At 39.2% G+C, this 27,593-nt stretch overlaps 1 protein-coding gene and 1 long non-coding RNA gene across 5 annotated transcripts in view; one reads left to right on the top strand and one right to left on the bottom strand.

Annotated features, from left to right (window-relative positions):
* Positions 1-99: 99 nt before the first annotated feature.
* Positions 100-10,961, bottom strand: LOC140596406 (small ribosomal subunit protein uS11). Of its 3 annotated transcripts, XM_072745068.1 has the most exons (3): positions 9,207-9,637; positions 8,913-9,038; positions 100-1,029 (listed from the first exon to the last, which is right to left on the bottom strand). In XM_072745068.1, the coding sequence occupies exons 2-3, from the start codon at positions 8,966-8,968 to the stop codon at positions 564-566; spliced, it is 522 nt and encodes a 173-aa protein (XP_072601169.1). In that variant the 5' UTR covers positions 8,969-9,038; positions 9,207-9,637; the 3' UTR covers positions 100-563. The 3 variants fall into 3 exon arrangements, with proteins under 3 accessions (XP_072601169.1, XP_072601171.1, XP_072601170.1); XM_072745070.1 differs by lacking the exons at positions 8,913-9,038; positions 9,207-9,637 and adding an exon at positions 10,820-10,961; XM_072745069.1 differs by lacking the exon at positions 8,913-9,038.
* Positions 9,328-27,593, top strand: part of LOC140596410 (uncharacterized) — a 39,681-nt gene continuing 21,415 nt past the window's right edge. For both annotated transcript variants that reach the window (XR_011998398.1, XR_011998397.1), the window contains exons 1-3: positions 9,328-9,466; positions 17,689-18,744; positions 22,149-22,349. This is a non-coding gene — a long non-coding RNA (uncharacterized lncRNA). The remainder of the gene's footprint in view (positions 9,467-17,688; positions 18,745-22,148; positions 22,350-27,593) is intronic.

Raw genomic sequence — 27,593 nt, 5'->3', positions numbered from 1 at the left:
AAAGAGATGTGTCAGGATTAAATGGATTGGAAGAGAACTAATCAATCAGTAGAATGAAAACATTAAAAAAAAAAAAAAAAAAAAGACACAGACCAGACCTTAGATTAAGCACTTGAAATAAAATGAAGAATAAGACCCTGTACTTTATGGGTTTATAATCCAGTAGAACAAACAGACAGATAAATACCAAACATTCAAAATACTATAATAAAAATACACAAAGGGGTTATATAGATCACAGCATAGACAAAATAAAATGTTTCAAATATCAAGGGCAGATGGCATTCTTTTGTCTACTTAAACACATCAGATGTTGGCCAAAATTTTTCTTAATAAAAAACTCCAGTGAGTTACTGGAGACCAGTATTTTTTTAAACTATCATTAATAATAATGTGGCTTTCAAATAATAATGTGGCTCAAATAATGTGCTTACAAAGTTTCAAAGTTTTTTTTTTTTTTTTTTTAGCTTACACAAAGGCAATTTATTAACAATTTTCTGTTAAACTATTTTCAAACTATTTTCAAACTATTTTCAAACTATTTTCAGTTTGAAGAATCCTGTTCACAGACGGCGACCACGGCGACCCCCCTTCCTGCGGGTGCTATCGGAGGGGATGGGGGTGACATCCTCAATCCGCCCAATCTTCATTCCTGAGCGGGCAAGGGCTCTGAGGGCTGACTGGGCCCCAGGTCCAGGGGTCTTGGTTCTATTTCCTCCTGTGGCTCGGAGTTTGATGTGGAGAGCAGTGATACCCAGCTCCTTGCACCTCTGGGCTACATCCTGGGCAGCCAACATGGCAGCGTAGGGAGAAGACTCATCTCGGTCAGCCTTCACCTTCATCCCACCAGTTACACGACAGATGGTTTCCTTGCCAGAAAGATCAGTGACATGGACAAAAGTGTCATTGAAGGATGCAAATATGTGGCAGACACCAAACACATTTTCTCCTTCAGCAACTTGAGGTCCAAGGCTGATGACCTGTTCTTCCTTCTTTTCCTTCCCCTTACGAGGTGCCATTTCTGCGCGTCTTCAAAACAAAAATTGGTTAAAATTGTTAGTATATATCAAAGTTAGTTAGTATATACAAAATGCTTTTGATTGCAGTAGTCATAAATAAAAGAAAAAAGTGTACTTACAAGTCAAACTGAAGTTTTCTGATGATATGACACATAGGCCAATGCAAGTCAAAAGGTACAATTAAGATAAGTATGCCTTCAAACTCGTGCAATGCAGGAAAATATCCTCCATATAAGTGGTGACATGTACTAAATGAGCCAATTCTTATAACCATCCCTCCACAAATGAAGTCCCTATTTAAAAAACATCTGTCTTTCTTTCTCTTTCTCTCCTCTTCCTCTGTTGGGTTCAATGTCCCTATATAGTTTCACAGTTGTTCAAATTGCATCCAAAACAAAAATCGAAAAAATCATGTCTCAGATTTGACAGTGCACTGACATTTGGCAGCCCATGCAGTTGAAGGCAATTAATACTATCTAAAAATCTATAGCCTCAAATAATAACCAGCGTAACTTGAAGATCCCACCACAGCAAATGTGTTAACGGACTAGTTATGGAATAGAGTATTGATTTAGGAACAATTTTTGATTCTTGTTTTGAGAGAGTGAAAGGGACAATCCCTATTCAAGATAAGGGATACACATTTTCACTCATTATTTTATTTCATTCCCAGGCCAAAGAACTACTTAGAAATAACAGATACTGTATTATGTATCACAATGGTGAATTTCATTCTGCCTTGGCAGGGTAACTAGTAAGTGTAGAATGTAGCTGCTTGCTATACTGGAGTCATGGGTATATAATTGCCTTCAGAAACATCCTTCTCTGAATACCACCTACACATTAATACATGACGGTGAACTTACAGCCACACTCCTGTTCTATCCCACATGATCCTTGAAAAGGCTTTGAAATGAGGCCACGTGCATAATTAAGGCACACTGAATACCACAGTACATGTAACAAGCTAGAGTATTATGAATCCTTAGGGGAACCTCATAGAACTAATACATTTTCTAAAGGAAGCTGCACATGAGTAAAGAGGGCCCAAAATGCTAATTAGATCCTCTCAGTGAAAGCTATAGAAAAGTTGATTCTTGAATCCTGAAGTTGGGCACAGAATGGAACATTTGTATACAGAAACACTGAAGGGGGGGGGGGAAGAATTTGACATAAAAGCCCCTCAATAGATGGTTTACACAATTCATGAGAAAATAAATAATACAAAATAAACAAAATAACAGTGGGAGAATGTCAACCCTCCTGAAAGGGTTAAGTATGAGAACAGATTTCCTATTAGAAAGGGATTATGTAACAACAGAGGGAAATACTCACCCTAGCATATGCTAATTTAGTCAGCTTTGCCAGGTGTTTCTGTGTGTTTGGCTGGCTGACTCACCTTCCTTGCCTCTCCTTTTTGCCATTTCATTATGAAAGTAAGGAGTTTGAACTCTCACAAAACGCAATAATAGCAATAACAAAAACAAGCAAAAGCACATTATAGGAGTTTTATCCTTGCTAAAACATTGGGGTATGCATTGTGGAGGTCAAAAGGAAAATCACCCAAACTGTACGTATTCAGCACATAGGCTTTAGCAAATCTCCCTTTCTTGAACCACTCTTCATTCCTCATTAATTACTTTTAATAGGTCTTTCAGGTTAGGAGTATGGTCGGGACTGGGGGGATATTATATTCCTGGACAGTGCAAAGGAAGCTGAGTTACTGTGTTACTCAGACTTCAAAATAGAAAATAGAGAGCAGGGATCCCTGGGTGGCGCAGCGGTTTGGCGCCTGCCTTTGGCCCAGGGCACGATCCTGGAGACCCGGGATCGAATCCCACATCAGGCTCCCGGTGCATGGAGCCTGCTTCTCCCTCTGCCTGTGTCTCTGCCTCTCTCTCTCTCTCTCTCTCTCTCTCTCTCTCTGTGACTATCATAAGTAAATAAAAAATTAAAAAAAAGAGAAAATAGAGAGCAGCAAAGGAGTGACAATTAGACAAGCTTATTGTATATTTTTTGTTTGCTTTTTAACACAAATATTCTAACCATCTCTCATTTCAACCTAAATCTACTACTTAAGATTGGAAAGTAGGGGGCATATAAGGTATGAGAATGAATGGAAGATACGTAGGTGTCATGGGCATTTTCCCCCAGAGGGGATAGAGGACAAGCTAACATCAAATATGAATTCATTAAGAGAGTAAAAATGTATTTTACACACCATAAATTTGAGTTTGGATGTTTAAGTAAACCTTAAGGGAGTCACTTGCATTTTGAAAGGCAAACACTTTTAACAAAGAAGCCAAAAATATTTCTCTATAAGAACAAATTAATTGTTTTTTATAAATCATACTGAATCAATATAACAGCTATACACTTAACAGTTGGCAGCACATGCTTGTCAGGAAAGGTGCTTTCTTGCTCTATTCCCAAAGATGACTTTAGATAAACAATGAGTGCGCCGTTACTGTAAATAAGCCATCATCAAAAACATAAAATTGTTAGGGGATCAATTTGACCAATAAGAACTGTTGCTTTCTTAATGTGAAGTGATTTGCACTACTTGATCATACTTAGCTCTGAGATTTTTTTATTTCTCAAAGCAAAATACAAAATAATACAAAATAAACAAAATAACAGTGGGATAAAATATTTATTTTATTTAAAAATAAACAAAATAACAGTGGGATAAAATATTTATTTTATTTAAAAATAAACAAAATAACAATGGGATAAAATATTTATTTTATTTAAAAATAAATATTTTTATTTTCTAATCTCTAATGACCTCTGCATCTAGCCCCCAGAATGACTGTTTATCGCTAAATTGGAGCTTCCTGTTCAGCATTCAAGTGGCTGAAAGATAATTTAAAGATTCAAGTAAAAACTATTTGTTGACTTAGAGTTATATCAAATGTTGAATAATGACTGTCTTAATATTTACTTCAAAGACCTCTAAAATAGAATGTAAATAATTAGTAGCCAGCCCTCTCTAAGGCAGATCCCTTTACAACTTCAGCCCTGTGTCTATTCGTGTAGTGGAAGGGTCTCATTACTTAGTTTCATAAGCACAAAAGAAGATTCAGAATAGATGCTCAGCTCTATCACAAATTCAGAAATGTATATCTTGCTTGTGTGTTTTTAAGGGGAAACGTTAATCATTGTTAAAGCCTAAGAAAATTTATTCAAAAATATACTTTTTAACCCTCATAAAAAGGGTAAGAGAAAATAACTGAGTGCAAAGAAAACAAACTCTTGCCTTTTCCTCACATCACATCCCATCCCTGACAGCTCCCAAATTATAAAGATACTGAAGAACCCCCCCCCCCCCCCCTTTAAGTAGTACCAGCCCTAATCCAGAGGCAGCCCATCCAGGTGCCTTCCTGAAGTTTTAGCAACAAAAAGCATTCTGTTTGTGATAAGAAAACCATTTCCCCCCACTCCCTGATTGGAATGTCCCTGAATAGGTTCATGTTGACCTGAGAAATCGATAACCTGAATGCTATGCTACTGCCAAGGTTCTTTTGTCTTTAAGAGGTTTTTTTTTTTTTTCTTTTACCTTTAAAAGATGCCTGTAATTGCTAATTGGGCTCTCTTCCTCCTGGGAGGCAGAGAGCCCATTTGCACAAACGTTCAATAAACCCTCTTGCTAATTGCATCTGCCTGTCTGGGGTCAGAGTCACCTGGACACGTTGGCACCCGTGAGCCAGGGTCCAACAACTTAAAAAAGTTTAAGTGCTGACATATTATGAAGAGATGCAGCTACTTAAGTCCATTAGGACATACCTATTCATGCCAACACTATTTATTATGTATCTACTAAATTGAGAATAAGAAGATTGCACAGATGACAAAGGCTCAGGGCTTGCCCTCAGGAAGCTTAAGTTTAGTAGTCATTGGGCACTAGAGCTGTTCTAGGAGGACCAAAAAACCAATACCTGCCAATTCCACAAAGAACTCTAACTTCAGCTTTTGAGTTTGGCTTCCTCAGTTTGTGATTTCTCACCACTTCCTCAGCCTACTAAGCCAGCTGTTACACATTGGGTGGTTTTGCCAAGGTTATTCAATGAGCCTATTAAAATGAGGACGCCTTCTCAATAAATCTCGTGGAACGCACATCAGTGTTATCAAATAAAACATCAATACGATAGGTCTATTTATATTATGAATGTACCCCAAATCCTTCATAATAAATAAACCTTACTTGTCTCAACCATCTGATACCCCATAGATTTCTCATTTTAAAAAGAAAATTAATATTATTTGATATTGATTTTACGTCACTTTAAAATGCATGACTCACATTTCTTCCAGCATTTTTGTACTTCCATTTGCTCCTTAAGTAATTCAAGTAATTTTTTTCATTAAAAAAAAAATGGCATCTCACTATTTCAACGTGGGGCAAATAGTTCTCAAGTATCTGATCTTTCAGGGGAGAAAGCAGAAAGAGGCCTCTCAATCAATGCTTACTTTGGTCATGTTATGCTCCCACAGTTCTAATAGTTGTAGAAATGGTGAAGACAATGAAGTAAGTTTCCATATCTTGATAGAAAATCTGCCCAGAGACTCCCCATATTTGCAGGGAGATTTTCCTAATTACTAAGTGTTTGGGGTTTGACCATTTAAATCATAGTCTTTGGCTCTTATGTACAGATTCTACTCTTTAAAGTTTCAGTTGTTAATCAAGAAAGGGAGGAATAGGGTTCTTGCATTCAACATAAGAAATGAGCTCAACAAGACTAAGGCTATTACAAATAGAAGGAAATGAATGGGAGAGAGAGGCTTTTGAGAAGCATTAAGTTATCAGTATTTTATTAAGTGTATGTAGGTGTGTTTGTACTTTATAATACACTTTCTAAAAATGTAAGGGGAAGTTTATGTTCAGTGTATTCACTAAGGCAAGTACTATGCATGTCCAATTGACCTTCAATTTGAAAGTCTTTCTAAAATAACAGATCATTCATCAAAATATCTCATGGAAAATAAAACAAGACAAAACCAAACACTAAAATCCCAGTATTTGTGTTGGATGTGTTTTTCTGTAAGACTAAATCTAAAAAGGAAACAAAGTTCTCAACAAAATCTCTATGTATGTCTATTTTCTGGTTGTATTTTGTCCTTTCTTCTTTGCCCTTTCTAGGACCGTTTTCTTGTGCTAAACAAGACAGTCTCCATCTTTGCAGTGCCCCCTCAGGCATGGAAAGGGGACACAGCTTCAGCCAGGGTTAGCAATTGAACTGGATCTGCTCTGTAACCAAGAGAGGTTTTAGTTCCAGGTGGCAAGCTTTTGCACGCCTCCTTCTAAAGAAATTCATTTCTCTAAACTGTTCTGTACCCTCATTCCAGATTTTTCCCCTACCTGTGATGGAGGAAAATAAACAAGGATGCCCCATAAACTAACACAGAAGCAAATTTTTGTTATCTAGTCTAGTCTATCTAGTCTATACATTGCGAGTTGTGCTTTGGTCAGAAACATATTTATTTCCTTCTAATGATTCATTTTCATTTCCTAAGAATCCACTGAAGACAAAATGGTAGATTTTTAGAATAGTACTATTTTTTTTAACTTATTTTATCATTGACTTGATTCTCACCACTGGCTCATTAACTTTACATATTAACAAGCCAAAAGGTTGATTTTGCTTCCCAGAAAGAGTAAAATATTGGTGACAATATAAAACACAGAGAAGATACGTTCAAATGAGTCTTCTTGTCTAAAATAAGGCATAGTGCAAGAAAGGGGATAATAATAGAAATGCTAAATTAATTGATCAGTATTACTTAAGTCACAGATACCACCATAGTTCCGATAAAGCTAAAAATAAGAAGCTATAGGCTGCCTATAGCATTTGCCTAGTCATAACTACCAGCAGGCAGAACAGACTCCCTCTAGCCAAAATCAGTTAGTTGCTCACTAGTTCCGCCGCCACCCTTCTTTCTCTGCACATGGAAAGGAAAGACCTGCTAAGTGTTTAATCTGTGTCCAGGAAATAAAGCTTTTCATTTTACAACCTAACCAAGTCCTAATAAAAGTGTAGGATGCTGGGAGAAACAACCTCAACCCTGAAGCAATGTTTTTGGCCAAGAGTAAAACAAGGAAGGCCTGAGCAATTTGTTTGAGCAGGAACTGACAATATCAACAAAGTGCGATGTGTCTGTGGAGCAGTGTTTGATCAATGTGAGGCAGCCATAAACATGAGACTACAATCCAATGGTGCTTTGCACCCCCTCCCCCTCTAGTTTTTTTTTTTTTTTTCCTTTTAAATCCTCTTCTGTCCTTTGGTGTCTTAACATGGCCTGATCTAAGATGCTCATAAGTACACAGACCCTGTTGGGCTGGTGCTTTCTCCCTGGTTGCTGTAGAGGACGCTTATTTATTTATATACTTGGACCTGATGCTGGTGCTGCTGTGGGTTGCAGTGGTGCATTTTCTCTGGCATGCCCACACCCCTTGCACCACCACCTCTAATCTGCTGTGAAAAGCAGCACTTTTTAAATAATTGGCTTACATACTTAATACAAGAGACCCATGTTTTTAATAAAAGAGAATGCAGCTGATGGAATCTCTCCGGGTAGAGAGAGAGAAAATCCTCCTCCAGGCTGAGAGAATGAGACACCAGCAGACAGTTATTTTGCACTGCAGTGAATCCACAATTCATGGGAAATGTTGAAGGCAGAGGAGGCGACCCCCAAGTGCAGTCCTTTGCCCACATGCTCTATAATAAATAATCTCACACCAGCCCAGCAGTGTGTGCAATGACGTGCCGGGGCCAGCACGCACAGATTGGCAGGGAAAACACATCCAGCGGTGTCGAGTTTTCATCGCAATCACCGAATTAACTGATTTCCCCACATCACACTCCCACTACCCTGCGTAGAGAGCGCGCGCGCGCGCGCGCGCGCGCACACACACACACACACACACACGCAGAGTTGAGAAATGCAAGTTACTGAGAGGTGAAATAGGGCATCTAGGAACACGTTTCAGCATGGATTAGAGACCCAAGTGATGTGTCAGCCTCCCGGGGTACTTGTGAGAAGGTGGGAGTGCGAATGGTGGGAAATGGGAGGAGGCAGCGTAAGCAGGGAGAAGGCTGCCGGCTTTCTCGGGGATGCTGGCACATTTCATATCTGGAATTTACATTTAACATAAAACACAAAAAAGATGGTAAGAAATACCTCCGCAAGGTCAGTTAGTTAATTCAGAAAAACTCTGTCCACTCTGTTTTCCTTCACATCATAAATATGCATAAATAAAATCCATCCCAGTCCATATCCTGCAAGATAGGAGGCAGGATGCATTCCAAGGACTTGCTGAAAGACGGTTCATTGACCTCATTTAAATCCTCCAAAGGCCAATTGGGTTTTGCACGCCTGCGGTCTACTTGTGTCTTACTTCCAGATTCATTTTACCAAGGGACAAATACATTTGATCAACTTATCCTTCCCACAACTACAGAAATGACGACAGAGGGGTTAGAGGTGGGCAAAGATTTAGCAAGAAATCAAGAGTCACCTAGCTTTGAAAATCCTATAGTCCATCATTTCCCATCCATCCTTCCTGTATCTCACTCCCGCATCCCTGTATGACTCCTCTCTTCAAAGCAACAACTTTCCTCCCCCCGGCCCGGCCCCCCCAGCCCTGGCCTGCCGCCTCCGCCTCACCACCCCCCAAGTGCGCTCTCCCCACGCCCTCCTACTCCGCACATGGCCATTCACTTCATCACCCGCGTCCTCCTCCCCTTCCACAGGGCCCCCTCCTCCTCCTGCAAGAGGGAGGATCTGAGGAAAAGTGCACCCCGGTTCCCCAGCCGCTCTGCATCCAAACCCAGTGATTTGCATCATAACAGCGTTTTGTGCGGTTCCCCCCACCGCGGTCGCAGGGGTTCGTACATTGCACGTGAAAGGACAATATTAATGACGGAAAGAAGCGGCAGGAGCAGAGCCATAGAGAGGTCGGGAATCCGAGGGGAAATCCCTTCGCAGTAAAGTAACTGCTTAGGTGCGTAGATTTCTTTGCTTAAAGAAAAAAGGAAAACAAAAAAAAAAAGAACAGAGAGGAAAAGAAAACCAGACAGGCTGATTAATTTTAAAAAACAGGCTTGTTGATAAAGTAGCTTTGAGTCTTTTAACTTTTCCCTTCCCCTTTCCCTTGTTTATTTCTTGATTTATTCTCTCTCTCCTTACCCCCTTTTTCTTTTTCTTTTCCTTCTTCCTTTCTCTCGCTCTTTTACATCCCAGACAGTCTCCTCTCCTTTCGGAGGTGCATGACACGTCTCACGACACACCTGCCCCCGGGGATGTCACTGCAGTGCACATGGCGCTGCCGCTGCTGCTGTTCTCGCCGTCTCCGTAGCTCGCTCCCAGGCTCTCACTCACTTTTCAAAGACACACGGATGTGATGGTGGGAAGCAGAGAAAAGAGCAAGGCGACCCGGAAAGGGGGAGGTGAGAGCGAGGAGGAGGGTGGAGAGGGCGGGTCAGGAGCGTGATGTGGGAGGTGGCCGGTGGGGGTGGGTGGGAGGGTGTGATGTTCAGAGAAGGCGCCAAGTGCCCGCCGGAAGGCGGGAGGGGTGGGGGGTGCTGCTGGCGGGGACTGAGTGAGGTATGGAGGCAGCTCAGGTGGGTGAAGAGGCGGAAGGGGCCGCGCACGGGGCTGCCTGCTGGGAGCGCAAGGCTGAGCCAGGGCCGGAGACCCGAGGGCTGGAGCCAACTGCCGCCGCCCCTGCCGCACCGGGGAGTAGGGGGGGGGGGTGCACATCGCCGGGGACTAGGGGACTGGAAGGGGCAGAGTGGAAATGCGGGGTGCAGTGGGCGTGATGGGGAAGGGCGTGAAGCTGATGCTCCCTCGGCGGGGCGGGGATGACCTGGTAGAGGAGCCCGCAGACGCTGTAGAAGCGGAGGACGGCGCCGCGTCTCCAGGTCACGGTCCCTTCTCTAAGGGGCTGGGAAGGAACGAGGGGGCGAGAAGATGCTGGTGACGGGGGCCCCAGAGTGCAGGGGCCGCCGGCGTCCTCCTGGCTGGACCCTCGGTCCCCGCTGCGGTGCTCGAACCCTCGGACCCGGACTGGAGGCAGCAGAAGCGGCAGCTGCGACGCACCCGCAGAATGGGGTTGCGGTGGGCGGAAGAGTGTCTCCTGCTGCTGCTGCTGCTGCTGGTGGTGGTGCAGCCGCGACAGCCCGTCAGGCAGGCACCGGGTCGGAGCTCGCCTTCCCCTCGGCTCGCACCGCAAGTCCCAGAGCCCGCCGGGGCTGCCCGAGCAGGTGGTGCAGGAATCCGGGGTGTTGGAGAAGGTGCAGGCGAGGGCTGCAGGGGTGGGCAGGTCACGGAAGGGAGGGGGGGCAGAGGGGGCGCAGGCAAGCAGCAGCCGCCGCTCGCGCTCGGGGTGTCTCGGGGTCCTGGCAGGGGAGGCGGCGGCGGTGGACGCAGCGCTGGCGGCGGCGGCTCCCGGATGCTCGAGCTGCAGCAGCAGCAGCAGCAGAGGCACCGGCGGCGGCGGCTCCCGGATGCTCGAGCTGCAGCAGCAGCAGAGGCACCGGCGGCGGCGGCGGCGGCGGCGGCGGCAGCAGCTCTACCCAGCGCCAGACCCAAGGGCAAGCTCAGCGCGGCGGAGACCCCGCCCCCACCCTGGCAGGGACAGACACAGCCCCCGGCCAATGGGAGCGCACCCGCCTCCCGGGCCTGGCCAATGAGAGGAGGCGGTGGGAGGAGACAAGCGCCGGGAGAAACCAACTGGCTTCTCAAGGACCCTTGGGGCAGGGAGGACCCGACCCCCGCCCACACCCCTCCCACGGTCTCACCTCCTTGGACACGTCTCGCCCCGACTTCACAGGGGAGACCCTCGCCCGCCTTGACCGCGCCTCGCCCTCAGGAACGGTTCAGCCAATCGCCACCGCGAGGGGGCGGGGTTAGCCACGTCCCCGGCAGGTTCTGGGATCCGTGGGGCCTGGGCCAGATCCTGGGTGCGAGGTGCTTGTGCGCATGCGGACTCCGAGAGCAGATGGTGGCTGCACCTGCCCACGCACCAGCTGCAGCACATTCTCCAACGCTCTCAGCAGCAAAGGGAGAGAGGGCAGGGGGCGGGGGGAGGCTAAGTGTAGGGAGCGGCGCACCTGCCTGCCTGCAGCATCACTCACCAGAGTTCATATTTTACCTTACGTTGCCAAGATGCCCTGTCCAGCAGTGAGGAACCCTATAATTCCCAATCTCTGTGTCACTTTCAAGTGAGGATTAAAGATAGGCATGAGTTTTCTACACACTCCCTTTTCACATCTTTACAATCTTTGCTCCTACGTGTTCCAGATAAGGAAGAGGGCTGCTGATCTCTACATAAGACTTTCCCGAAGCAGCTATGTCAGAGGTTTCCAAGACTATCACCAGATTCAGTGATTTGCTAGAACCCACAGGGCTCAGAAGTTCTTGTACACATAATTATGGCTTATTACAGCAAATGGACAAAAAGCAAAGTGATTTTTTATAAAGCAAAATGATTAAAGGAAAATAGTACATGGGGCAAAGTCTGAAGGAATCCAGATGTAAGCTCCCGAAAGTTCTCCCTCAGTAGAGGACATGGTTAATTTCCCTAGCAACAAGATGAGGAAACCTGTTTGAAGTATTGTCTACCAGTGAGGTCACCTGAGCCTACAACACCAAGGCTTTTATTGGTGGTCCACCACGTAGGTATATAGCCATTGCCTACAAGACCAGTTTCTGAGGCTCCAGAAACCCAGGAGAACAGGTGTTCACCATAAATCACAACGTTTGCACATATTCTCTAGAAAGACTGGTATAACACCTCAGGGACACAGGCATACAAAACATTTATATTGTTTAGAATCCAAATATTTTTTAACAACTTTGTTGAGCCATATCTCACATACCACACTATTCACCCATTTAAAATGTACAATTCATTGGTCTTTTCCTATTCAGAGATATGTACAACCATCTCCACGATTTTAGAACATTTTCATTACTGGAACTGTGATTTACAGTTCTGCACATAGGAAGCTGAGAAGTCAACTCTCTGTCCTAACAACAAGTAAACAAGCTGAATAGACTTAAAAATCAACTCTTCTCAGATCTTTAAGAGGGGGAAGACACAGGAAAAATCACTGATCCCAAGATTGGATATATAGAAAGGTGAATGAATAACAGGAGGGAGTCATAGCTTACCTGGAGCAGACACTCACAAGCGGAAACACCTGTAGGAACCAGGCCTGAGATGAAAATTTGAACTGTGCTTGTACTTGAAAACTTGAATTTCTGGAGTCTCAGAGCAAGCAACTCTGGGGATTAAAAACTCCAAGGGGATCTAGTCATAGAAGAAACTCCCACAATACTGTTAGACTCACTTCTAGGAGCTCCATCAGATTCCCACAATAAATACTATTAAAAAAATTCCCTGGGGCTTACAGCAGGGAAGGGGAAGAGAAACCATTTTGAAACATGCCAAAGCACTCCATTTTTCTTAATTTCTCTTCACTCCACACCTATCTATGTAGAAGTCTGAAAATTCAACAAAAATATTTCTGGAACTATTAAATGAGTATAGCGAGGCTACAGAATGACAGGTTAATATACAAAGGTCAACTGATTTCCTACATGCCAGCAATGAACAAGTGGAATTTGAAATTAAAAACACAATGCCTAGCCAACACTTGTCTCCTATGTTGTTAATTTTAGCCATTCTGACAGGTGTGAAATGAGATCTTTTGTACTTTTGATTTGTAATTCCCTGATGATTGATGTTGAGCATGTTTTCATTGATGTTGAGTCTGTTAGCCATCTCTATGTCTTCTTTGGAAAAATGTCCATTCATGTCTTCTCCTCATTTCTTAACTGGATGATTCATTTTTTGGGTGTTGAGTTTGATAAGTTCTTTATAGATTTTGGATACTAACCCTTTATCAGATATGTCATTAACAAATATCTTCTCCTATTCTACAAGGTTGCCTTTTAGTTTTGTTGATTGTTTCCTTCACTGTGCAAAAGCTTTTTACATTGATGAATCCCAATAGTCTATTTTTGTTTTTCTTTCCCTTCAGGAGACATATGTAATAAGAAGTTGCTACAATTGGTGTCAAAAAGGTTGCTGCCTGTGTTCTCCTCTTGGATTTTGATGGTTTCAGATCTCACATTTAGATCTTTAATCCATTTGAACGTAAGAAAGTGGTCCAGTTTCATTCTTCTGCATGTTGCTGTCCAGTTTTCCCAGCACTATTTTTTGTTAAAGTGACTTTTTTTCCAGTGGGTATTCTTTCCTGCTTTGTTGATCAGCTGACCATATAGTTGTCAGAATCCATTTCCGGGTTCTCTACTCTGTTCCACTGATTTTGGTCTGTTTTTGTGCCAGTACCACACTGTCTTAATCACTACAGCTCTGTAATACAGCTTGAAGTCCAGAATTGTGATGCCTGCAGCTTTGTTTTTCTTTTTCAAGATTGCTTTCGCTATTCAAGGTCTCTTCTAGTTCCATACAAATTTTAGGATTGTGTGTTCTAGCACTGTGAAAAATCCTGGTGGTATTTTGATAGGAATTGTATTAAATATGTAGATTGCTTTCAGTAGTATAGATATGTTAACAATATATGTTCTTTTGATCCATGAGCATGGAATGTTTTTCCATTTCTTTGCATCCTCTTTAGTTTCTTTCATCAGTATATTATAGTTTTCAGAATACAGGACTTTCACCTCTTTCGTTGAGTTTACTCCAAATATCTTATGGATTTGAGTGCAACTGTAAATGAATCAATTCTTTAATTCCTCTTTCTGCTGTTTCACTATTGATGTATAGAAATGCAACAGATATCTGTATATTGATTTTCTACCCTGTGACTGTACCGAACTTGCGTGCCAGTTCTAGCAACTTTTTGGTAGAGTCTTTTAGGTTTTCCGTATAGAGTATGATGTCATCTGTAAATAGTGAAAGTTTGATTTCTCCCTTGCCAATTTGGATGTGTTTTATTTCTTTTTGCTGTCTGACTGTTGAGGGTAGGACTTCCACTGCTATGTTAAATAACAATGGGTGAGAGTGGACCACACTGTCTTGTTTTTAACCATAGAGGAAAAGCTCTGTTTTCCCCACAGACAATGATATTAGCTGCGGGTTTTTCACATATGACCTTTGTGATATTGATATAGATTCCCTCTATCCCTACTTTGCTGAGGGTTTTTATTATGAATGGATGTTGTATTTTAAGGGGAAACCTCTCACACTGTTGGTGGAAATGAAAACCGGTATAGCCACTCTGAAAAATAGTACAGAATTTCCTGAAAAAGTTAAAAATAGAACTACCTTATGATCAAGGAATTGCACTACTGTGTATTAACCCAAAGGATATAAAAATACTAATTCGAAGGGATACATTCACCCCAGTGTTTATAGCAACACTATCAACAATAGCCAAATTATGGAAAGAGCCCAAATGCCATCGACTGATGAATAGATAAGCAAATGTGTATATATAAATAAATGGGATATTACTCAGCCATAAAAAGAATGAAATCTTTCCATTTGCAACAACGTGGATGGAGCTATGGAGTATTATGCTAAGCAAAGTAAGTCAGTCAAGTAAGATAAATGCCTTATGATTGCACTCATATATGGAACTTAAGAAGCAGAACAGATGAACAGGGGGTAAAAGAGAGGCAAACCAGGAAAAAGACACTTAGCTACATAGAAGGAACTGATGATCACTCTTCCCAGGTGAGCAGGGGATGCATTACATGGGGGATGGGTATTAAGGAGACCACTTTTGATGAGCATGGGGTATTGTATGTAAGTGATGAATCACTAGGTTCTGAACCTGAAACTAATATTGAATGGTTAACTGTAATTTACATAAAAAATTGGAAAAAAAAGACCCACAATAACATTTACATTAACAGTCTCAAAATTGAAATACTTAGGGCAGCCCAGGTGGCTCAGTGGTTTAGCACCACCTTCGGCCCAGGGCCTGATCCTGGAGACCCGACATCGAGTGCCACATCAGGCTCCCTGCATGGAGCCTGATTCTCCCTCTACCTGTGTCTCTGCCTCTCTCTCTCTCTCTCTCTCTCTTTCTCTGAATAAATAAACAAATAAGTAAAAAAATGAAATACTTAGATGAACAAAAAAACAAACAAAAACTAAATAAATGGAGATATATTCTATTTTTATGGACAAGATGATTCAATATTATGAAAATGTAAAATATATATATATATATATATATATATAAAGGGGGGATAGAGGGAGCTATCAATGTAATACCAATTAAAATCCCATCAGGTTATTTTATATGTATCAAAAATTAATTCTAAAATTTATATGGAGAGACAAAATATCTAGAATAGCCAACACACTATTGAGGGAGAACAACAGAGTTGGAGGGCAGATGCTACTTGGTTTTAAGACTTACTACTCAGCTATAGTAATCAAGGCAGTGTGGCATTGACAAAAGAACAGACAAATAGAGTAATGGGCCAAAACAGAGATCCCAGAAATAGATCTCCATAAATACAGTCAACTGATCTTTGACAAAGGAGAAAAGGTAATACAATAAAGATAGTCTCTGCAAAAAATGATGCTGAAAAATTGGGCAATCATCTGCAAAAACATGGGCCTAGACACAAATCTTGTACCCTTTACAAAAAATAACTCACCTACATGTGAAAAAGAACAGTATAAAACTCCATGAAGAGAGTATATGAGAAAACCTAGATTACCTTGGCTATCATAAGGTCTTTTTACCACACCACCAAAGGCAAGATCCATGAAAAAAAAAAAGATAAGCTGAATTTCATTAAATTTAAAAGCTTTTGCTCAATGAAAATCAATATCCAGAGAATTAGAAGATAAGCCACAGAATGGGTAATATTTTTTTCCAAAAAATGCACCTGATAAAAAACCATTATCCAAAATATACAAAGAACTCTTTTTTATTTACAAGATTTATTTATTTATTTTAGAAAGAAAGAGAGTGAAAGAAGATGCATGGGAAGCATGAGTGGGGGTAGGAGCAAAGGAAGAGAATCCTCAAGAAGACTCCTTGCTGAGCTCAGACCCTGAGGTGGGGCTCAGTGTGGGGAAGGAACGCCAGGCTCCCATTCTACCTCACTACCTATGTGATTATGACTTGAGCCAAACCAAGAATTGGTCACTTAATCGACTGAGCATTCAGGGGCCCCTTAAATATGCCAAGAAGTCTTAAAACTCAATAATAGGAAAACAAACAGCTCGATTTTAAAATAAGCCAAAGATAGGTTAGGGGCACTTGGGTGACTCAGTTGGTTAAGCATCTGACTCTTGATTTTGGCGTGGGTCATAATCTGGGGTCCTGGAATCAAGCCTCCCATTTGGCTCCATGCACAGTGGGGAATCTGCTTAAGGATTCTCACTCTCCCTCTTTCTTTGTCCCTCCCCCTGCTTGCACATTCTCTTTATGTAAAATAAAAATAAATAAATCTTTAAAAATAATGATAATAATAAATAAAAATAAGCCAAAGACCTTAACTGATACTTTACCAAAGATAATACACAAATGGCAGATACACGTATTAAAAAATGCTTCACAATATATGTTATCAGGTAAGTGAAAATGAAAATAACAGGGAGATACCTGCACACACTTACTAGAATGGCCAAAATCCAGAACACTGACAACACCAGGTCCTAGTAAGGATAGGAAGCAAGAGGAAATTTCACACACTATTGGTGAGGATCAAAAGTGGAACAGGCACTTGGAAGACAATTTCAAAGTTTCTCGCAAAACTAAACATACTCTTAATATATAATCTAGCCACATTCTCCTTGGTATTTACTCAAATAAATAGAAAATCGTGCCCACACAAAAACTGGCACATGTATGTTTATAGCAGCTTCAGTTTAATTTGCCAAAAGTTGGAAAAAACCAACATGGCCTTGAGTAGAAGAGTGAATGAGTGAATGGATGAATGAATGAATGAATAAATATTTATCTAGCACTAAAAATAAATGAGCTATCAAGCCACAAAAAGACAATGAAGAACTTTCAGTACTAGTATATTAGCATATATATTAACATTTTAGTAAGAAATAGAAACAAATAGAGAAGGCTACATGATTCCAAATATGTGACATTCTGGAAAAGATAAAACTCTGGAGACAATAAAAGTATCTGTAGTCAGCTGGGGTCGGGGTGGTTGGAAAAATGAATAGGTAGAGCACAGAGGATTTTTAGAACAGCGAAAATACTCTGTATGATATAATAATGATGTATGTATGTCATTATATATTCATTCAAACCCATAGGATGAATAACACCAAGAGTGAACCCTAAGGTGAACTATAGACTTTAGGTGATTATGATGTGTCAAAGTAGCTTACCGTTTTGGTAGAAAAAAAAAAAGTAGGCTGATTGTTGATAATGGGATAATGTGTGTGGGATATAGGGGGAGAGATGGGATCTCTCCCTCCCTCTCAGTCTTGTTGGCAACCTAAGCTACTCTAAAATAGTAAAACCTTAAAAAAAAATCCAGTACCCTTTAGCTTTCACCACCTTATGATCCCAGCTACCTTCCAAGCCATAAGCAATCAGTCATTTATTTTATGTTTCTATACCTTTGCCTATTCTGGATTTGTAGTGAATCTTCAAGATTGCTAATACTGTGGCTGCACTGGCTCATATGATTTTTATTTTGGTTATAGGACACATTTCGGCAAGAAATCATCAAGGAACTTCGAAGAACAAGATTTATAACTCACACGTCCTGGAGGGAATATGGCATGTCAAAGGCACAGAGTAAAGGCAAGGTAGAGAGAAGGGGGTGAGAGACATAGAAGATGGAGAGAGAAAGGGACGGACAGAGAGACAGACAACCCTGAACTTGGGGTTCTGCCTTTATTAGGGTTCAAGTGTGGAGTGTTTAGAGTTTCATGCGTTCACTTTTCACCAGCTAATTTAAAGCATAAGAGCAGGAATTAGGGTTGGGGATGTAAAAGCAGGGTCCCTCAAGCTGTCAAGTATCTCAGTTAACTAAGGCTTTTTTGCGAAAGGAAACTTCATGGCGGGGGTGGCCTAATTCCATGCCTGGTTGTTTTGCTAGTAGTTGGGTCACAGAACTAATAATATATTTATTCAAGATGACTGTCTTTTAATAAAAATTTCCTGGCCATAAAAAAAACCTAATGTCAACCGCTCATACAACACCACCATCAACAACAAAAAGCTTCATGTCAGGCACTTATATTACACAGAGAATCTACATTATCACATTTGCTTGTTTTATGTATCTCCTCGCACTCTTGCTAGAGACAAAGGAGAACTCCCCAGGATAGAACAGCTTCACTCTGTCTTCCCAGCAGGAATTCCAAAATTTCTGTGGACAAGTGCTTGATATATTTGCCTGTTAGTGAATGTAGTAATCCTGCCTTTGATCTACCATGCATTTTCTGCATGAATTTATGGAGAGATGAAAGCTGATGCCCTGTCATTTTAGACCATTGAGCTCCGGACTCAAAGGAACCACATTTGAACATATGAAGAAACTATGTGACATTACCTGAGGGTTTGTGATGAACTGGATATTCCCTATTTGCTCATCCCAGACTTACCTTCCCCCCATCCCAATCCTGCTGTGTCGCAGAGGCTGACCTCCATGGACTTCATCAATCTGGTTGTCTTGCCTCTGCTGCTAGTTGTGATCAGCCCATGGAATGCACACATCGGACGCTAGAGGAAGATGAAAGAGAGATACATATCAGGTTTCTTATTTCTCTGTGTTTCTCTCTGCTCGTTTGAGGGTTTGTGTGTTTTTTATTGTTGGTGGTGGTGTTTTTGTATTGTTTTGTTTTTAAACATGTGTATTTCTCTACTACTGTCCACAGCTTCTGGTCATGCATTACACAACTGTACTTCTAAGAGCGTTCTGATAGCCGTTCCCTTCTTTATCCCTTCACGTCTAAGGGGTAAAAGACGCATTGATTGCTTGCTGCTGCTTCATGTTCAGGGCAGGCGCTTCACCGTTCTTTACATTTCCCTTAATCATCCCAACTCCTGTATAAATACCACCTTGTGTAACTCTCTCTCATTAGACTTTTTCCAGTTACCTCTTGAGTGTGCCTGTTTTATGCTAGTAGTTTGAAAAATACATGAGATTCTCATTGGGTACAATTACTGGATAGAGATTTGCTTCTGTTTGGCAGAATGTGTGGGAAGAAATAAGCAAAGGACTATTTGGTTCTATTTGGTTTAACCATTGTACAGAAAGTAATTTTGCATTTTCCATGTACTTTGAAATGTTTCTCAACCTACTTCTTTAGTGTTGGGTTGGTGGGCATGTTCTTGATTCCAGCCAACAGATTATAATAAGAGGTGCCATGTATCATTTGTAAGCAGAGGCAGTTCAGAACTGTAGTAAATTCTCCATGCTTTATTTTCCTCTAACTTAGCCGCAGCTAAGGCCAGATTTTCTCAGGATAAAGAAGACTTGCCCTCCCAATACCAGCTCTCCAAATTTTCTGACGTAAAACCATGAATACGTTAGACTAAGTAATGAAAATTTTGACATATGAGTACTACCTTGCATGTTTTATAGTAAAGATACATCTGCACAATAATAAAGTCCATTTGTAAAGTGTTTCTCTGTTACATCATTTGTAACAGCAGAAGACTAGAAACTATTAAAGCTTCCACAAATAAAAACAAGTTAAATAAACTGCGGTTTAAACACACAGATACAGAAAAATTGCAGGCTATAATGCTACGTTACCTGAAGAACACTCTCTATGGATTGTCAACTTTTTGTAAGAGGAAGAAATATAAGTACATATTCCTGTTTGCTTTATTTGTGTGAAGAAAAAGTAATATAATAACAAAAACATAGTAATGTAGTGGTCTCAAGATGAGTGAGGATTGGGTGGAAGTAACAATTCTAAATGTACAGCTTCTCAATTAGTTTGAAACATTTTTGAACCATTGAATGTAATGATTTATTTAACAAATGACAATTGAATATTTTTATCTCTAACATCAGAAAAATAAAAATGAGTAAGAGCAATGCACTATACATTCTCAAAAAAATGAATCAATGGAACACCAAAGAAGGCCTCAGAAGAAATGCAAGTGAAGCAAATATTCAGCTGTTGACACCTGTAGGTAGAGGATCAATTTGTTTCAATAATGATGCTGGAGAGATTAAATTCCTACTGCAAAATGTAGATAATGTATGTGTCTCAAAATATATTTTAAAATAAGATATTACTCAAAGATATATTTTGAAGAATTATAATATGCACAAATTATTTTTGAAGGGTGTGAATATATATGTGTATATATATCCATATATAAAGATTAGCTTAAATAAATATAAGATTTCTGCATGTCAAAAATCATAAAATTTCAAAACAAAAGACTTAGGCAAAAAAAATGTGAGAGAATATAATTTTCCAAAAAATAGTGAAATAAAAATCTGATATCCTTAAACAAAAAAGAGATAAAATGGTCATTTGAAAAAATAGTAATAGAGAAACTGAAAAAAGCTGTTATGCCTAGAAACTTTCAAAGGAGGAAATACAAGTAATCAATAATTGCATTTATGTAGTCCAATGTTAATTGTGATCAACTGATAACCAGATATCGTTCACTAGGCTGTCATAACTGAAAATGATTTTTTAATGCACAATAATTTACAGTTGTTCTGGGAATATATGTGGTAAGGTGCTTGTAGACATATCAATAGGTGAATAGGCAACTTAGCAACACACGTCAAAAGCCCTAAGAATATGAGAAAATATAGATGTTTCCCCAATTGGGGCTATTGCAAGTAATAATTCGTTGAGCAAAATGTCAGCTATTTTCTCTAATTTTAGGTTACATACTACTCAATATAGAGTTATTTTTTTAGTATGTGTATAAACAATGACTATAACTTTTCCATATATTTATGGCTGCATGTTTTATTCTATGAAATGCTTTCTTGTGTTGATCTCATGACTGGAAGTGTTTTCATTTGATGAAAATAATTATTAGGAGCAAACAGTTTTTAACCTGATAGTTTCTTTTCCATTAGCTTTGCGAACAAGAATTAATACAAGAACACTTCTCCAAAAATGATCTCTCATTCAACAACTATCAATGAGCATCTACCATATATCAGATCAGGTATGGTGTTAGGTGCTAGGAATAAGGCAGCAAACTGTAAAAACAAGACAAACAAGTAAAAAAATAATCCTGCCTGTATACAGTAACTAATATTCTAGTGCATTTTGAAGCACTGAAAAGATGATAGTTTCTGTAACCAGATATGTGAAAATAATCAAAATAAAAAGATACCTTCACATGTTCCTACCACTTGCTCTTTTTTAAATAATCACATACAGCTAATTGCCTTCCCTGTCCCTTTCCAACACAGTTCTTTTTCTTTATGATAATAATAAAATATTCATTAAATAATTAATTCGGAGAGACAATATTAAGGTAAAAGATTTTCAAGTTCTCAAACTCATCATTGATACATATCCTCCAATATTCATTTATATTTTGTCTATAGTTCTACATTAAAATATTTCACTTGCCTGGGGAAACATTTAACAATATTTATAACAAAGAAAACCTACCCTTGGAGAGTGGAAGCAATGCTGAATTGTTTCCTACTATTCATTAAAGCTCAATTATAAAAAAAAAAATATTTATGGAATTAATCTGTTTTCTTTCTCCTCTTCTTCCCCATTTTTCTCCTCTCCCTTTCCTCCTTCTTCCCCCTTTTTTCCTCCTCCTCCTTTCCCTCCTTCTTTCCCGTGACTCTAAAGTGATGTGCTATATCAGATTTTGTATATATTTGTGCTTATGTTTGAGTATAAATATATATCTTCTGATATATTATACATATATAATCTACATATATAGCTACATTATACATATATATTATGACTACTCTAATATTTAGTAAGTTTTTAAGTGATTATTTTTATAATGAGACTTTTGAATAAAATATTTAGGCTCCCCTTTGTATTCATTATGAGAAAAAAATCTTGCATTCTCTTCCTCCCTCATACCTTCCTCTGCTCCGTCACTTAATATTATCTTCCTTTTGTGTTTATCTTTGTATGAAATCTATGCTTTTGTCCCTGAATTTATCATTTTATTTTTTAAATTTATTTATTCATAGGGACACAGAGAGAGAGAGAGAGGCACAGACACAGGCAGAGGAAGAAGCAGGCTCCACGCAGGGAGCCAGACGTGGGACTCGATTCCAGGTCTCCAGGATCACACTCCGAGCTGCAGGCTGCACTAAACCGCTGTGCCATCGGGGCTGCCCGAATTTGTCGTTTTAAAAGATGTCCTTTGGCTGCAAGCTATTGTGCATAAGGTAATAAGGAGAATTATTTTAATATCCAAATTATTTTGTTTTCCTTTATTCATTTGATATTATCAGAATATCCAATATTTATATTCTATCCTATTATTCCTATTCCTGCCTTGGTTTTTATGGTTTCAATTTTTAGTTGAATATATTAAATTCATTCCACTGGAGGATCCCTGGGTGACTCAGCGGTTTAGCGCCTGCCTTCCGCCCAGGGCACTATCCTGCAGTTCCTTATCAGGCTCCCTGCACGGAGCCTGCTTCTCCCTCTGTCTCTCTCTCTGTGTCTCTCATGAATAAATAAATAAATAAAATCTCTAAAAATAAGTAAATAAATAAATTCTCCCTAATAGTCTTTTGCCAGGATCTTTCCATTCACTTCTTACCTAACTATAGCCTTTCTTCCAGAAAGGCTTGTATGAAAAATGTATCCTGCTATTTTACGGTAAAAACTGTTTTGTCTATATACTTTATACTTGGAAGATGACTTTGCTGGATATAAGATCCTTGTATCATATTTTCTTTCCTTGAGTCTCTTTGCAAGTGTTGATCTTCTATCAATGAATATTGCAGCCAAAGTGATTACCTGGACCTTCATTTTCAATTTATCTGTCTTGTTTCCTTTCCTTTATAAGTGACATACTCTTTTTCACCAAGAAGCCAAATGGATCTTTCCTAATAAACTCAACGGAACATTTGTTTATTTCATTTTCTCCTTCACATATTCAGTTTTGCACATGTTATATATTTGGTTCCTGTCTTTTCTTTACTACTTGTTCACTACTTATTTGAATTTAGTTTCCTTTTGTTAATTTTTCTCATTTCACTTTTCTATGTATCCTACTGTTCTGTTTCTTTTCTTCCTATTTATCTTCCTCTTTACTGGCCATTCTTTCCTGTGTGCTTAGTGTTTTTTTTTTTTTTTTTTTTGTAAAAGTTGTGATTACATATTTAATATTTTTGTGTTAATGTTGGGAGTGTTGGATTCAAATTTTATCTGCTTTAATGTCTCGGTTTTCTTCCATGTTTTTTCTCTGTTGGGAAGTTTTCCTATTACCCCTTTTCTTTTTTTTTTTTATTACCCCTTTTCTTAAAGTAACATTATATGGATGCTTTATCTATTCCCCTTTGTTGGTTTTGTTGTTGTTTCTTTCTGTGAGGTTTTTTTTTTTTTTTTTTTTGGTTTGCTTTTTGGCCTATTTTTGTTGAGTTGGATTTTCAGAGAAGAAATTAGCAGGGGATAGCAATGACCGCATTCTTAAGTACTGGTTCTTAACAACTTTTGTCTAATTTCTCTGTAGATGTTTGCCTTTTATTTATTGATATTATTTGATTACTGATATTAAGAGCCCTTTATTTACTAGAAATTATTTTGTTACATGCATAGTGTTATTTAAATGAGCATAGAAGTCCATGTAGTATTATTTTATAAATCTTTATAAATCCTCATTCACTTTATGTATAACCTTTTGTCATTGATGGTTCTATTAGGATAACATAAACCTCTTTAAATATTGCAAGCAATTTAGAGTTTAGCACAGCAAATTAAGTGCTTACAAATCTGTTGAAAGGACTGAGAAGTAAAAGGTCAGGGCATACCACCAATAGATCTCAGGTTTGTTGATAGCTTTGGGGGAATTATGAAGTTCCTATTTCCAACCCTGCTCAAAAGGTACGGGAAGTCACTGCTGTTGGTTGCTGCAGGGCAGGCTGTAACACTGAAGAGAATGATTCTTAATGGCCAGCAGACACTAAAAATTCTCACATTCACCATATCCATGCTTTTGCTTTCTGATGCAAAAGGAAGAATAGAACTGTTTCACTTCTGCCTTCCAGATCTAACAGTCACTCATATTATTATAATCTAAACCAAAGCCCTGCCACAAAGCACCCTGGGAAATTTGTTTTCTAGACATGCTTCTAAGCTATAGGAGAGAGCACGGAAGGTGGTGAGAATGGTTCTGAGTACCAACAATCCTTTTCCTCAGTGCCAGTACACAGCCTTCTATTCAAGCTTATCTCCCAAACAATGGCAACAAGATCATGTGACTGACAAAGATGATGTGCAAGTGACAATGTGTTTGCTCTTTTCCTGAAATCCTCATCATATGTTATACTATATATAGCATTAGATAGTCTTTATTTCTTTTCTAGTGTAATCACAAACCCCCTTCTATAACCTGTAAAGACTGATTAATAAGTCATTCCCTCAACCCTTTATAAAAATTGTGCAGAAAAAAAGAAAGTCTTCACTTTTTAAATTCATATTATTTACTTGTTTATTTATTTATTGTATACTCCATACCCAGTATGGAGCTTGAACTCACAATCCTGAGATCAAGAATCGCAAGTTCTACTGACCAATGTAGTCATGGCGTGCTGAGAAAAGAAAAGCTTTAAAAAAGGCAACTGATAAGATACAGAACAATGAAGACAATATGATTATTTGTCTAGTCTTTGTTTAACAACTGGTATTTAGTTGCTATTTAAAACTTGTTTCTTTCACTTTCCACGCTACGTTCCATTTATACTCAGTCAGTGCCTCAAAAGTTTGTGATACTCTGCTTAGTAAGGTGATTCAAACTTTGACTCCTTAAATATCATGCTATGTTTGATATTTGATTGCTGTGGCCTTGAGAACCCATGAGTTGGACAAACATAATCCTCTCTGCTTCTACTGTGTAGCAGAAATTATATTGCACCTTACTATTAAGATTGTAACTACAAACAGTTGGCCTTTACCTATTAATTTGGTTGCATTAGAAACTCAGTAAGAGTAAGGTTTTTTTTGTTTTGTTTTGTTTTTAATTTCGAGTTCATTGAAACCATCACTGTGCCCTTGTAAAACAATTCCGCCTTTGGAAACGAACACCTGTAAACCATCAAAGCAGTAAATTATAGGGAGGGGAGACAAAATCATTTTTGAGGGTGTTCTGAGGGATTATAATGAAAGGAGTCATTCTCACTTTCAACCATTGAGTTTCCAATCTGTTTTCTAAGACAGAAAAAAACATTTGTGGTCATAAATAAAAAAAAATTTAGAACATTTCTTCAATTCTACCAGGTATTTTCTATAAGCCATTCCACTATATAACTGGACCAACTGCTTCTGGGTAATGAGGCACCCAACAAGGTGAGTGATTCCCTTGGGTATGAGTCCTTTGCTTTACTCTTTTGTTGTAAAGTGAATGCCTTGGTCAGAAGCAACATTGTATGGGATGATAATTGTAGCAAATAATGTATTCTATAAATCAGTGGGTAAGACTGAGGGCAGGAAAATTAGAGACACAGAATGGAAATGCTTATCTATAGTAAGTGATAATATCAATGGGGGGAAGGATTACTACTCTTTGATTCAAAAGGGTAAACATTCATTAAACTGCCACCAGAGCTTACTTCCACCCTTCCCTCTGGGGCTAGTGTTTGAGGTTTTTCTGACTCCAAGATACTTGGCAATAAAATCAAAGTGTAAGCCAATCTTCAATATGAGATCAAATGATGCTAACTTACATACACACATTTATAGTTGTATTACCAAAAAGATCCCTGGAAAAATGATAGGAGCTGATAGATTTTTTTAAATATATATATATATATGTATATATATATATATATACACACACACATATATACATATACATATACATACACACACACAAGGGAAAATAGAGGTTCTATAATGCAATGTGAAAGATGTTAGTTTTTCTGATCCTGCTATGGTAATAGCTGAAATTAATCTCTCAACAGCTGAGAAATTTGGCAGAGGTATTTGGAGGCTGAGAATGTCCCTATGAGAAGAAGAAATTTTTAAAAATATAAGAGGAATAATCAAGAATAGAGAATTCCTGTTCACCTTTCCAGCTGTCACAAAGTGGTGGCTCATATTTTTAAAAATGATATAAAGAAAATTCCCCAGGGAAGGAATCAAGCCAACAGCTTTAAAGAGTAAAATAGCTGCAGAAATCTTTAAAGGAGTACATAGACTGAGAAAGTCAGGGTGAGGACATGGAAGCAGTAATCCAAATGGAAATAACAGGTCTGTAAAGATAGGATGGTGAGAGAAGAGAAAAACAGACAAGAACAAAGACACTTCCTACAGACATCTGAGGTTGTGCAGAGATAGAGTATGGAGAGTAAAAGGAAAAAAAAAGTTGCAGTTTAAGTTGGCACTAAAGAAAAACAATGGTGATACTTGTGCTCCCTAAATGATGGTAGCAATATTTATAAAGGAACTTCAGAAATAGGAAAGAAGGAGTCTGAGCTGATGCAAGGTGGCAACAAAATAATAAGCACTTGCTTATTTATTGGAAATGATCAGCTCAAGAACTAAGTTCAAGGAAGTAAGTACTCTAAAGAAATGTTTTACATATTTAAGCACATCTTACATATGATTTACTACACTATTTAAAAATAGTAATTGCAAACAGAATCTCGCCTTGGTAATTTTTGAAAATTGAAAGACTAAAAGTTGTAGACAATGAAACTGGACCTTGATTTCAAGAATTTTCTAAGCATAGCATAAAACATATGATAGGCACAACGGTAGCAAGGAGAAAAGCTATTGGGTTGAGGAATTTGAAGAGATACCATGCTTTAAGAGGAAAGTGGGAAGAATATTAATTTTATTTCTATGAAGCAAATGTTTGATTAGGAAAACAACAACACAAACAGTTTCTGTTTAAGACCATCTGTCTGAACACTGATGAAATATGTGAAGACATTTCCCAGCAACCCCATCAGCAGCCCATACGCAGTGGTGGGGGATTGTGTGTGAAGGGTGTATAGTGCAAGGTGCCAGAGAAATGAGACAAGCCTGCTTTTATAGCTTCTGTCTGTATATATGGCCTGGAGACTTTTTTACAAGGAGATTCTCAGGTACTTCCAGGAAAGTAAAATACACAAGTGAAACTGGGACTCTAATATACACTCAAAAATGAATTTTATTTAATGCAGCTGACATTGCTTTTTACAGGAGGAGCACAGGTTGTAGACAGATACGAAGAGAGTTCTCTAGAGAACAGTAGGAAGTACAATTAAACAGATCAAAGTAGCAAAACCATAAATGTGCTACCAGATGCAAAAGTGGCACTGTGGAATGTGACCATGCAGAGAGACTGACTCAAGGAGAACTACTGGCTTGCACTCTTTAGAGAGGACTGTGGTACAAAACAAAACGTGGAGAAGAAAAGCAAATGAAATGAAGGCAAAATCCACTATTAGAAAGTAGAGCAAGGCTGAACAAAGAGCTTC

The sequence above is a fragment of the Vulpes vulpes genome, unplaced genomic scaffold, assembly GCF_048418805.1.
Source record: "Vulpes vulpes isolate BD-2025 unplaced genomic scaffold, VulVul3 Bu000000642, whole genome shotgun sequence".
NCBI classification, from domain to species: Eukaryota; Metazoa; Chordata; class Mammalia; order Carnivora; family Canidae; genus Vulpes; species Vulpes vulpes.
Note: the sequence above shows the minus strand (reverse complement) of the source record. Positions and strands in the feature narration are given on the sequence as shown.